Below are 13632 nucleotides of genomic sequence, written 5' to 3' on the forward strand. Positions count from 1 at the left end.
CTCAGGCTCAGCCTACGCCCACGTAGTAGTTGTGTACTTGGAGCGCCGACGCGCGGTTAGTAAGGCTGCTCGCGTGCCTGTTTTCCAAACGCGTCCATTAATAGAACCCGCGTGTCGTCAGACGGGTCCGCTGCCAGTAAGCGTACCCCTATAGCCATTTCCCTACGAGCCTGTTTGGATGTTTATATTGGGCGACCCTAGCCAGCGGTCGACCGCTCTCTTTGAACGCAGCAGTCGATTCCAACATTTCCGAAATAGAAATCGCGATCCATCCCTTCTTTTCCATTTTCTTCCTTAAGCGAGCGCGCTCGAAAAATAAACACAGCAGTGGGATTCGATCCCGCGACCTGCAGCTTCAGCCCCGCGCGCAGACCAACTGGGCTACCGTTGGTTCGTGCCACTAAGCGGGCGAATATGCTTTTGTAGTAGAAATAACATGGTAAAAAGCAAAAATGGTAAACACGTTCAAAAGTAGAAAAACTGAAAAAAACCGAATTAAATAGTGACCGCGAGGCCCACTATTTTGATTACTTGCGTCGGTTTTCAAAGTATGATTCTTGATCAATTAATTTTACAATTCACGATTAAAAATACAGTATGATGCGTGCGTTATTATACGAAAATTATTGGTGTCACAGTTTCTCCTAATTATGAAACTGAAACCATTTTAGTTTTTAAAAAATAACTCCGATTTAACTCACAAATTATCAACCGCTCTACTCATTATTTATCAATGGTAAATGTGAAAACTTATCGACCTAAAAAGCTAATTTCATTTAGAATATCTTATTAATTTTTTTAGTTTACAATTTATCAACCCCTCCCGTTATTTACCAACGTTAAATGTGAAAAGTTATCGACACGTAAACATAATTTTATTTAGAATATTTTAGCGATTTTTTAGCTTACAATTTATCAACCATTCGTCCCGTTATTCATCAACAATAAATGTGAAAAGTTATCGACACAAACACCTAATTTCACTTAGAAGAAAAATTAGCAACTTTTTAGCTTATAATTTATCAACCATCACCCCGTTATTTATCAACGGTAAATGTGAAAAAGTTATCGACCCGAAAAACTATTTTCATTTATAATATTTTGGGAATATTTTTAGCTCACAATTTATCAACCCATCTGCCATTATTTATGAACGGTAAATGTGAAAAATTATCGTTCCAAAAAACTATTTCATTTAAAATATTTTAGCGACTATTTATATTACAATTTATTAACCCCTTTTCTAGTTATTTATCAACGGTAAATGTGAAAAGTTATCATCCCAAAAAACTAATTTCATTTGGAATATTTTAGCGACTATTTATCTTAAAAATTATCAACCCCTTTTCTCGTTATTTATCAACGGTAAATGTGAAAAGTTATCATCCAAAAAACTAATTTCATTTAGAATATTTTAGCGACTATTTATCTTACAAATTATCAACCCCTTTTATTGTTATTTATCTATGGTAAATGTGAATAATTATCAATGGTAATGTGAATAATTATCAAACCTAAAAAGTATTTTATTTAGAATATTTAGCGATTATTTTTTAATTTACAAGCTATCAACCCGATGCCCCGTTATTTATCACCTGTAAATATGAATAACTACCAACCCTAAAAAGTATTTCATTTAGAATATTTTAGTGACTCTTTTTTAGTTTGCAAGCTATCAACTCGGTGACCCGTTATTTATCAATGGTAAAAATAAATAACTATCAACCCTAAAAAGTATTTATTTAGAATATTTAGTGATTATTTTTAATTTACAAGCTATCAACCCGGTGTCCCGTTATTTATCACCGGTAAATATGAATAACTACCAACCCTAAAAAGTATTTTATTTAGAATATTTTAGTGACACTTTTTTTAGTTTGCAAGCTATCAACCTGGTGACCCGTTATTTATCAATGGTAAAAGTAAATAACTATCAACCGTAAAAAATTAAATTCATTTATAATATTTTAGCGACTCCTTTTTTGTTTACAAGTTATCAACCCGGTGCCCGTTATGTATCAAAGGTAAATATAAATACCTAGCAACCCTAAAAATTTATTTTAATTTAGAATATTTTAGCAACTTTTTTTACCTGACAACTTAAAACGATACTTAATTTAAGTAGCAAGTCGTAGTTCATTTGAATTGCAAGTGAATCTCCCACCCGTTATTTCCACCCTAAAAATCACAAGCCCGAAAAAAGGGAATTATAATAGTTGGTTAAAGAAACATGAATCAGCTTACATAGTAATAAAAAAATGGAATTGTAAAAAATGGAATTGAAAAAAGGGAATTGAAAAAAGGGAATTGGAAAAAAGCTAATCCAAATAAGATGAATTTTATAAAAAATAACGACATAAAATGTAAAAAAAAATTGATAAAGGGAATTGAAAAATTATGCAAAAATTACATCAATAAAATTATGCAGGACGGAAAAAGTAAATAACAGTAAAGTAATTTAAAAAATCAGGCTTCCCATAATCCGAAAAAAAGAAAGTTTCCAAAAAGTTACTAAAATCACGCTAGGATAAGAAAAAAGGAAATATATCTAATCGTGCAGGGCAAAAAATTAAAGGCACGAGATTAGTGTGAATAAAATATGTGGGTTGCGGGATTTGTGGAAGGAATTAAATGCGTTAAATTAGTGCGAATCAAATGCGCGATATTTGTGGAAAGATTTAAATGCGCGGAATTAACAGGGCGCGACAAATAAATGCCCGCTGGATTTACTTAAAACGACAAAAACAGAAGGGAATTGTGTCGCTCCCGCGAGCGCTCCCGCGCCAAGAAAACCAGACCGCGCGGGACGGTCGATCGCCAGGGAGGGGGAATTCGGTTTGTATTGGGGCTTGGTATTGGGTATTGGGGCATTCACACCCCGGATATGGCAAATTGAGGCGTTTGGTTGTGCTGGGTATTCGGGCTAGGTATTCGGGCTCAATATTCGGGTGGGCTGATTACCTATCGAGACATCCCTACCGAATCTCCACCCCCGACCCTCGACATCTGCTCGGTATTGACCCCACGTCTCTTCCCCACGCGGCCGCAGACCTAGCGCCAGGACGCCGACCAGCCAAATCGAGCGGCAACCAGTCAAGATCAACGCTTGTCCTCCTGATCCACCGTTGTCCCCTGGCGCCAGAGCCGTTGCACCTCCACCACACCCCTCCCTTCCTCTCTCCATTCTCGCCGCCTCCTGTCTCACATGTTTCTCTGTCCAGGTCAAGATTACTCCAAAAGAACATCATCGAGCAAGACCGGGGCAAGCTCCAGCCTACCTCCAGCGAAGGTATATGGTCACCCCTTCCTGCCCCTCCGACTGCAAGGGCCGGCAGCGTGCGCCCTCCCTCTCTTGTCCCCCATTTCTCTATCTAAATTTTTCTTTGTAATTGCTGCAGCACGCGCAGGAAGAGAAGACGTTCTTCACTCCATTTGCTTGCATGTATAAGAATATTATTATTTCTCCTTTGAACTATCATTAATTCCTATGTGTTTGTTTGAAGTTATAAGATGATGTAACAATTTTATATAATATATTGTCTTTTTTCCTTTTATTAATTTTTATGCATATAATCAATCAAATTTATCCAAAATTTACACAAGAAATCATTTTCATACATGTGTCATGATCATATTCTCATACAAATGCAATACATCACTTTGACCATCCAAACAGGATTTGACATTCAACTAGGATTTCAATTCTAGGTACCGAATATCTAAACATCCAAACACAAATATTGACATTGGTCTCAATGCGAATATCCCACGATATTGATATTCCACCGAATGCAATGCCAAGCCTTTCAATACAAACATTCAAACGGAGCCTACTAGTGATTGGTTTTTTATTTTGTGTTGCGGCTTGTTTGTCGACATCATCGTCCGTAGGGTTGGCAAACAATAGCTCTCCATCAATAGAGAACCACCTTTTTGGGTCTCTTGTTCAGTGTCTTGTCAATCATCCATAGAGCCAGCCCGATTGATCATGTTATTCATGATGCAATTGTCGATGTCCTCGTAGTAGGCCTATGCATAATTGCACAATCAACTCTTTTTCGGCTTGACCGGTGCTGGACGATGGTGGCGGCGTCCTCCATCGCTCGCTAGGCCTTGGCAGCCGTGCAAGCGGGATTCATATGGGAGTAGAGGGAGAGAGTGTGTGAATATGCTACCGATGATGAAGGGCCGGATGAGGACAGGAGGGGGATGCTACCGGCCTATCGTCTTTCTAGCCAAAATATGGGCTCGAAATGGGTCGTTGGGCATGTCCATTTGAGTCACACCGCTAGGTCTTGTGCCCCTATTCGCGCGAACACGTTCGAACCGCCTAGGTCCATTTAAGTTAGCCAGCTGATGCCCTAACATGAGACGTGCCATCTTTTTTTTTGAAAAAACAAATATATTAAGCTAGCAAGCCGCCTCATTAAAAACCTTCCAGTCCCCTTCGGTACCCTGGTAAGGAAAAGAGTGCGTCTGAAACTTGCTGCTGAAATTAATGTTCGATTACATCATTGCTCAAAAGAGCTACATCATTAAGGGCGTCAACTAACACATGACTAGGTGGATCTCCCTCCCACTGAATAATACTATCTGATTCAAAACACCTTTTTGCAAGATTATGAGCTACCTTGTTTGCTTCTCTTGGACAGTGTTGAATCTTGAGTAGCCCTAAGCGCTTCCCAATTTGAAAACAGTCCGCCAATATTGGTGTATAAGGTCCCCAAATCTCAGCACCATTGCAAGCTTCTACCAATTCCATACAATCTGATTCAATAATCACAGGTAAATAGCCCAGCCTTTCACACAACATCAAACCATGCCGTAGCGCTTCAGCTTTCGCTACTGTAGCATCCAACAAATTAAACGTGCCATCTTACCTAGCTAGTTCGACAATCGACATTATTTCGGGGATCCTAAGAAAGAAAAGGTGAATAGAAACTCTACTCTAGTCTCACGAAAGTTCAGAATCCACATGGCAGGTCTACTACCGCGCGCTCAGAATCCTCCGACTTGACGTCTTCATCCGTAGCATGGGCCGCGCTCGCACAAGAGTTTGGGAGCCGTGGGCCTCGTGATTCGTGACCCCGCCGTTGGCCGTCGCAAGAAACCAACGTAGGGTTCCCTTTTATACAGCTCAGGATCAGGCTACTGCGGCGCAGCTCGTGTCCTCTGCTCTGTCTGTCTCTTTTCCGTCGTGCGTGCGGCGTGCCAACTGCCAACGGCGCTGAGGAGAGCGTCGACGAGAGAGGAGTACGGATAAGAAGATGGCCAATGGCGGGGCGGCGCCGCACAGTCCTTCCGACGACTCGCCGGACTTTGAGCGGCCCCTCCTCCACGCGCACGGCGGCTTGCAGGCGGGCAAGGACCCCGCGGCGGCGCGCGACCACGAGGCGCAGTGCTCGCCGGAAGCCGGCGGCGCGACGTCCGTTCGTACCTGCTTCAACGGCCTCAACGCCCTCTCCGGTCAGTCCCGAACCGAATTCGACTTTTCTCTTGTTGCTACAATCTGTCTTTTCAGGACTGCGAATTACAGTACTTGACACTGTGGCCAACTCGATCGATCTTGGTTTTCAGGCGTCGGGCTGCTCTCCATCCCCTACGCGCTGGCGGAGGGCGGCTGGCTGAGCCTGGTGCTTCTGCTCTTCGTCGCGGCCGTCTGCTGCTACACGGGCCAGCTCCTGCAGACGTGCATGAGCGCCTCGACGGACGTGCGGAGCTACCCGGACATCGGCGCGCGCGCGTTCGGGGCCAAAGGCCGCTTCGCCGTGTCCTTGTTCTTGTACGCCGAGCTCTACCTCGTCGCCATCGGCTTCCTCATACTGGAGGGGGACAACCTGGACAAGCTGTTCCCCGGCACCAGCCTCAGCCTCGGCCCAGGGATCGTCGTCTCCGGCAAGCACCTCTTCATCGTGCTCGTGTCCATCGCCATCCTGCCGACGACGTGGCTCAGGAACCTGAGCGTGCTCGCCTACGTGTCCGCCAGCGGCGTGCTCGCGTCGGTCGTGCTGGTATTCTGCGTGCTCTGGGCCGCGGTGGTCGACGGCGTCGGGTTCCAGGGGAAGGGGACGATGCTGAATGTTAGTGGCCTGCCTACTGCTTTGGGACTCTACACTTTCTGCTACTGCGGCCATGCCATATTCCCAACATTGTGCAATTCCATGAAGGAAAAGGACAAGTTCTCTAAGGTAAGTACTGGCTCTGAATAGTCTATGAATTTGATGCCACTGAAAACATTCCTGAACTTCTGGAGTAGAATATTTATCTTTAGTGTGCAATAATTCAGAGTAGTGAAAACCAGTTACGTAAAAAAAAGAAACTGATACCGAGTGAGAAGTGGAAGCAGAAAAACGTTTGATGGTGACACAACAGTGTTCGATGCCAAACAATGTCTTGCTTCCCCTGACTGATGATTTCGTCTGTCTGCCTGTCTGCTGCTACATGGATAGGTACTCGTCATATGCTTCGTCGCATGCACCCTCAACTACGGATCCATGGCCATACTCGGCTACCTCATGTACGGCGACGACGTCGAGTCTCAGGTGACACTGAACCTCCCGGAGGGCAAGCTCAGCTCGAAGCTTGCAATCTACACGGCGCTGATCAATCCCTTCTCGAAGTACGCTCTGATGGTGACCCCTGTCGCGACAGCGATCGAGGAGAAGCTGCTCGCCGGTAACAAGAGGTCCATGAACATGCTGATCAGGACCTTCATCGTCATCAGCACGGTCATCATCGCCCTTACGGTCCCCTTCTTCGGCCACCTTATGGCGCTCGTCGGCTCCCTCCTCAGCGTCATGGCCTCGATGCTGCTCCCGTGCATCTGCTACCTCAAGATCTTCGGCACCGCGAGGTGTAGCAGGGCTGAGGTTGTGCTCATCGTCACGATTATAATCCTTGGTTCCTTGGTTGCTGCAAGCGGAACCTACTCTTCTCTGCAGAAGATTATTCACGAGTTCTGAAGCCAAGTGCTGCACATCAGACATGGTAACACCCATGGCCACCCAGCTTGGTGCTCTGCTGCGATGCCAGATGCCCAAATCCACAGCTGAGCAGCAGCAGAGTAGCGTGGTCAAATCATGAAAGCTTGTTGATGGGACTGTGTATTGCAGATCAGAGTATTTTAAGCTCATATGTGCAGTGTGTAGTAGTATTACATATTGATGTCTTGATGATATTGGCCATGTCTTTCTTTTGCTAGAAAAATAGGTGATTACATGGTACTGTATGACGGCGCTCCGTCGGGGTTCCACTGTCAAAATTGAAATGCATTGGAACATTTATTGTACTACTGCCTTGTGGGTTCCGTTTCCATGATTTCTCCATGTTTCGACCAAGGTGAGTTTGTCTAGTTCAATTCACAAAAATCTCTCACAGACGAACATTTTATTCGCAGAAGAGATAAATTTTTGAATTAGCACTCAGCCGCACCAAAAAATCCACATAAATGCAAATAGCAGCAAAGCAACAAAGCTATATTTTTCGAATTTTCAGCAGAGGGATAGAGAGGGTGAATATCAGAGCATCAGAGAAGGAAAACAAAAGCAGGGGCTAGGTGCCTCCCAGGCAAACAAGCCAAGCATCGACCGAGGGCCGCTGCTCGGCAGGAAAACGGCAAAACAAAAAAAAAACAATCCCGACAGAGCTTGAGGAGGAGGGGAAGGGAGGGCGCAGCCTCTCTAAACACGGCGTTGCTTCCAGAGTTGCTAGCAGCAGAGGAGGGCCAAAGCAGGCGCCATATCAGCAACGACCGAGGGCGGCATAGGCAGGCGGTGGAGTGGAGGTCACGAACGTGGGCGTCAGGCGGCACTGTGACGCCCACCGCCGCCCAGAAGCAAGCAGCGGCCAAGAAGTGCAACGCCAAATGGCTCGCCGTCTCCAAGGGATCATCGCAGAGAGGGCACCCAGCTCCGGCGGCCGGCCACGTTCACAATGGTTTTGCGGAGAAGAACGTCGTGGTGAGTGTGGATGCGAGACTGGGTGAGCAGCCAGCCGAAGAACATGACCCTAACTTGCCCTGGATGATCATGGGAGACTTTAATGAGGCTTTATGGCAGCAGGAACACTTGTCATGTACCCCCGTCCGGAGGGGCAGATGGCTGCCTTTCGTGAGACCCTGGCCGTCTGTAATATGGTGGATCTTGGCTTTACTGGTCTACCCTACACATATGATAACAAGAGGAAGGGTCGAGCAAATGTTCGGGTCCGTCTAGACAGGGCTGTTGCCTCGGCTGATTGGCGGGATATGTTCGGTGAGGCTGTTGTTGAACACATTGCATCTCCTGTTTCTGATCATACCCCTATTCTTGTGCGCCTCTTACAGGAACACAGGGTACCGGCGCGACAACCCCGTCGCCACTATGAGGTCTGGTGGGAGCGGGAAGCTGAGCTCCCTGAGCTTATCGCCCAAGCGTGGCAGGAGGCTGGGCCCAAGGGTGACCTGCGTAGTGTCCGTGCTGGCCTCGATAAAACTATGCAGGTCTTGCAATCTTGGAGTAGGAAGAAGTTCGGCAACCTCCTGGCTGAACTAGAGAAATGCAGGAAACAGCTTACGATTTTGTTGCAATCTGGGAATGACCGTGACGCGATTAGGAGAGTTTCTGATCAAATGAATGAGCTGCTTTACAAGGAGGAGATGCTTTGGATGCAAAGATCACGTATTAGCTGGCTTAAGGAAGGAGACCAGAACACCAAATATTTCCATCAAAAGGCAGTCTGGCGAGCTAGGAAGAATAAGATTAAGAAGCTGAAGGATGAAGACGGTGTCTGGAGAGATGTGCCATCCGATATGGAGAGAATGGCTACCTCTTATTTTAAGGAGCTTTTTACCAGGGACCCTAACCTAGACTATGATGACCTCCTTAATCTCTTGCAGGCAAAGGTCACTAATGAGATGAATGATAACCTATGCAAGGACTTTTCAGAAGAGGAGATTAGTGATGCACTCTTCCAGATCGGACCCTTGAAGGCGCCGGGCATAGATGGTTTCCCGGCGCGCTTCTATCAGCGTAACTGGGACACTCTGAAAGCTGAAGTGGTGAATGCCGTGAGGTAGTTCTTCCTCACTGGGTCTATGCCGGACGGGGTCAATGACACGGCCATCGTCCTCATTCCCAAGACCGATCAGCCAGAAACATTAAAGGATTTTCGTCCGATCAGCTTATGTTCGGTGTTGTATAAAGTCATTGCAAAGTGCCTGGTCAATAGGCTGCGACCAATCCTTGGCGACATCATATCTATTAACCAGAGTGCCTTTGTTCCAGGGAGGCTCATCACGGATAACGCCCTGGTCGCCTTTGAGTGCTTGCATTTCATAGAACACAATAAGAGTGAGAAGAAGAGTTTCTGTGCCTACAAACTGGATTTGTCAAAAGCGTATGATAGGGTGGATTGGGGCTTTCTAAGGAGAGCGATGGAAAGACTGGGTTTCTCTCACAGATGGGTGGACTGGATAATGGCATGCGTCACCACTGTGAATTACTGTGTGAAATTTAATGGAACCCTTCTGGATTCATTCTCCCCTTCCCGAGGACTTCGGCAAGGTGATCCCCTGTCCCCCTTCTTATTCCTTTTTGTCGCTGATGGTTTGTCGGCCCTGTTGCAAAAGAAAGTTCAGGAGCAGAGCATTCAGGCATTGCGTGTATGCAGAAGGGCCCCTGGGGTGTCACATCTCCTCTTCGCCGACGACAGCCTGTTGTTCTTCAGGGCGAACCCGGATGAAGCCAGCCAGGTCCAAGAGGTACTGAACATATATGCAAGGAGTACTGGACAACTTATTAATCCAGGGAAGTGTTCCATATTATTTGGGGAGACTAGTAGCAGGGAGGAGCGCGAGGCGGTGAAACAAGTGTTGCGGGTGACACAGGAAACCTTTGAGCCGAAATACCTTGGTCTTCCCACACCCGATGGCAGAATGAGCAAAAGTAAATTCAAGAGCCTACAGGAGAAGTTAATTAAGCGGCTTATTCAGTGGGGAGAGATTTATCTGTCACAAGGAGGGAAGGAAGTGCTGATAAAGGCAGTTGCGCAGGCGATTCCGGTTTATGTCATGGGGCTGTTTAAGCTGCCCTTTGGCCTGCTTGATGAAATAACACAGATGATCAGAGACTTCTGGTGGGGCTCTCAGAAAGGCAAGCGGAAGGCACATTGGATGTCATGGGATAGTATGCTGCGGCCAAAGGATCAGGGGGGTATGGGGTTCAAAGATATGCGGCTCTTCAACCAGGCCCTCCTTGCAAAACAGGCGTGGCGCCTCCTCCAAAACCCTGATACCTTATGTGCGCAGATCCTGAAGGCCAAGTACTTCCCACAAGGGCTCCTCACCGACACAACATTCCCAGGAAATGCGTCCCCAACCTGGCGTGCCCTTGAGTATGGACTGGAGTTGCTTAAGCTAGGGACTATATGGTGCATTGGTAATGGAGCCAGCGTCCGTGTATGGCGGCAACCATGGATCCCCAGAGAATCCTACCTCCTACCGATCACTAGGCAAGGAAGATGTAGACTACGGTGGGTATCTGACTTCTTAAACCCTGATGGTACCTGGAACATGCAGCTCCTCATGAGATGGTTTCTGCCGATCGATATTAGGGAGATTGTTAAGATTCGTACCTCTACAAGGAATGAGAATGACTTTGTTGCTTGGAACCCTGAACCAACAGGGGTATTCACGGTGAAGAGCGCATATCGGCTGGCTTTTGAATTGCAGCAGAGGGAGAATGGCAGGCTCACAACCAGTACCCGTCCTAGTGGCGATAGCCCAGAGTGGAAGATGATATGGCAATGTCCAGTCCCTCCTAAGATTCGTATCTTTGCATGGAAACTTGCTAACAATGCCCTGGCGACCCAGGTCAACAAGCACAGGAGGGGAATCAAAACACCAGCGACATGTCTGATATGTGGCATGGAGGAGGAGAGTACCTTTCATGTTATGATAAAATGCCCTCATGCCCGGGGCCTCTGGGATGTGATGCGGTCAGTATGGGACCTCCCTGCCGGAGAGCTGCTCGTGGAGCAGAATCCTGATTGGTTTCTGCATGTGATACAGCGCCTGAACCTTGACCAGCGGGCAGCCCTAATGATGCTCCTATGGCGGATCTGGCACGTACATAATGAGCTCACACACGAAAAGAAGCCAGCGTCGGTGGAGGCATCGAAACGATTCATGACGAGCTACATGGACTCACTTCTGACAATCAAACAATGTCCCAACGCTGATGTTGGAAAGGGGAAGCATGTGATCGACAATAGTCTGGGCTTTGGCAAGAAAGTAAGACGCCCTGACGAAGGACCGCAGGTCAAGCAAAAATGGAAGCCGCCTGATGATGGCCATCTGAAGCTGAACACTGACGGGGCTTTCACGGCCGATGGTCGAGCTGGCGCAGGGATGGTGATAAGGGATGCTGGCGGCAGGGCGATTTTCGCAGCATGCAGAAGCATTATTGCATGTGCGGACGCCCTTGACGCGGAGCTAGCTGCTATGGAGGAAGGGCTGATGTTAGCCCTGCACTGGACGACGGAGCCATTCGTGGTGGAAGTTGACAGTTCGGATGCCATCAAGCTTGTCGCCCGAGGGTACTCCGAACATGTCGCGCTACGCCACGAGAGTGTCCCGGATCCGCGAGTTTCTTAGGGAAAGGGAGATATCTCGTCACTAAAGTCGGGAGGGATGCAAACGGAGTCAGCCATCGCCTTGCTGCTTTAGGGAGGACACAGGGAAGAACAGAGTTTTGGTTACAAGACTTTCCGCCAGATGTTGCTGCCGCAATCTTAGCTGATTGTACCGGCCCTGTGTAACTTGGGGATCCCTTTCCCCCGCAAAAAAAAAAAGAAAAAAAAGAAAGAAGAACATGACCCTAGATGGGGCAACAAAGCTATATGAGCAACAGTATAAGATGAAGCTAAGATTCACGACTCGTGTTAGACATGTGTAGTAGTTGTATTTGTGGCTAAGTCTGTAATGACTATTTTCCTAAATACCAAATATTTTAGCCCAACACTTTGCGCTAATATGAGTTTTGCTGGGTTATCTCGACCGCGGCATTGAATTGGGTTTTTTTTTTTTTTGAGGAGATGCCATGTGGCTGCTAGCTTTATTGATCATAAAAAAAGACATAATTCGTAGAACATTTAGAATAAATGTAGGCGGATCACCATATCCCACATGTCTCCATTGCTAGAAATAAAAGCTTCTCTAGCTAAGTCGTGTGCTACACAGTTGGATTCCCTATACCAAACTCGATCGATACATTATCAAGGCCACAACGAATGATTTGACAGTCATCAAAGATTCCTGCCACGGCTGTTGCCGAGAAACCTCCATCTTGTTTAGTCTCGACTACTTGCATATATTCTATTTGAACGACGAACGAGGAATATCCGGATTGTTGAGCAAGCAACGATCCTTCTCGCAGAGCGTATGCTTCAGTCATTCGTGCATCCACCACATGAGGTAAATAACGACTTGTAGCAGCCAAGCATGCTCCGTTTAAATCTCTAATAACGGCACCAGCTCCTCCAGAATCAATATCAAATGCTACATCAACATTAATCTTCGGCTTTCCTTCAGGTGGCTTCTTCCATCGCTCTCTAGGTTTAGGACTTGGCCGTTTCAGCTATGTCTTGTAGTTTTTAGTCAGAGCAATGATTAACATAGTTGTTGTAAAGGCCGACTAAATTTTTTCGCCATGAACAACCGGTCTTCGTTGCCGCCGTATGTACCAACCACCAGTAACTATTAATTTGGAAAGACCCAAGTCATCGACATGTGCTAGATCCCCACCTCTTCTGATGACCTCTTCCAAGACCATAGAACATGAAAATGATCTATCAGTATGGAGCACTTCTTCTATTTTTTCTGAGATGCATAAGCTTTACCAAACCACACAAGCTCGATCACAATTAAAAAGAATGTGTTTTATGTCATCGCTTCCAGAAGGACATATTGGGCACCCTCCTTGGTTACCAATATGTTTATTTTCCAATACACCACGATAAGATATCATTCCATGCAACGCTTTCCATCCAAATAATTTAATTTTCCTTGGTACTTGCAAGTTCCACAATTTATCCCAAGCTTTTGACCATGAGAACCTCCAATTATCATTTTGTCTCGCTTGCCCCTAAATTTGTAATCCCACTGAGCATGATATGCATATCGAATTGTAAATAGGTATTCTTTTTTTGTATAGTGCCATGCCACAAAGTCCTCTCTGTCAGGCATTAGTTGAATCTCCAAAATCCTTTTTCCATCAACACAATCCAAAATAAAATACGGATGAATTCCTCATCCCAAAGACCAACAATTGAGCTTATAAGTGAATTAACAATTGTCAACACAATATTACCTTTTGGTGTTTCAAAATTCAGATTATGACTTGATGCTATCCAATTATCTTCCCATATATTCACTTGTGTTCCATCTCCAATTCTCCAGATGCAACCACTTTTAAAACAATCCAGAAAACTAGCTAATATACTCTGCCAAGTAATGAACTTCCACTCTTCACTTTTGCATTCAATAATTTTCCACCAGGATAATACTTTGCCCTCAACACTCTTGCACATAGTGAGTCTAGCTCACATGGCAACCTCAAAATTTGTTTTGAAGGCATTGATATGTTAAAGTAATGC

At 45.9% G+C, this 13632-nt stretch overlaps 1 protein-coding gene across 1 annotated transcript; it reads left to right on the plus strand.

The window, feature by feature from the left end:
* Window positions 1-5175: 5175 nt before the first annotated feature.
* Window positions 5176-7288, plus strand: LOC124676154 (amino acid transporter AVT1I-like). The gene is made up of 3 exons (XM_047212229.1): window positions 5176-5466; window positions 5578-6188; window positions 6450-7288. The coding sequence occupies exons 1-3, from the start codon at window positions 5268-5270 to the stop codon at window positions 6960-6962; spliced, it is 1323 nt and encodes a 440-aa protein (XP_047068185.1). The 5' UTR covers window positions 5176-5267; the 3' UTR covers window positions 6963-7288.
* Window positions 7289-13632: the final 6344 nt, after the last annotated feature.

Source organism: Lolium rigidum, chromosome 7 (assembly GCF_022539505.1).
Source record: "Lolium rigidum isolate FL_2022 chromosome 7, APGP_CSIRO_Lrig_0.1, whole genome shotgun sequence".
NCBI lineage: Eukaryota > Viridiplantae > Streptophyta > Magnoliopsida > Poales > Poaceae > Lolium > Lolium rigidum.

What these genes read in the sequence shown, in the direction of transcription:
- LOC124676154 (XM_047212229.1), top strand. Translation starts at nt 5,268, where the DNA reads ATGGCCAATGGCGGGGCGGCGCCGCACAGTCCTTCCGACGACTCGCCG. An exon ending in CGGCCTCAACGCCCTCTCCG is followed by an intron (nt 5,467 to 5,577) that starts GTCAGTCCCGAA and finishes CTTGGTTTTCAG; the next exon opens with GCGTCGGGCTGCTCTCCATC. An exon ending in AAAAGGACAAGTTCTCTAAG is followed by an intron (nt 6,189 to 6,449) that starts GTAAGTACTGGC and finishes CTACATGGATAG; the next exon opens with GTACTCGTCATATGCTTCGT.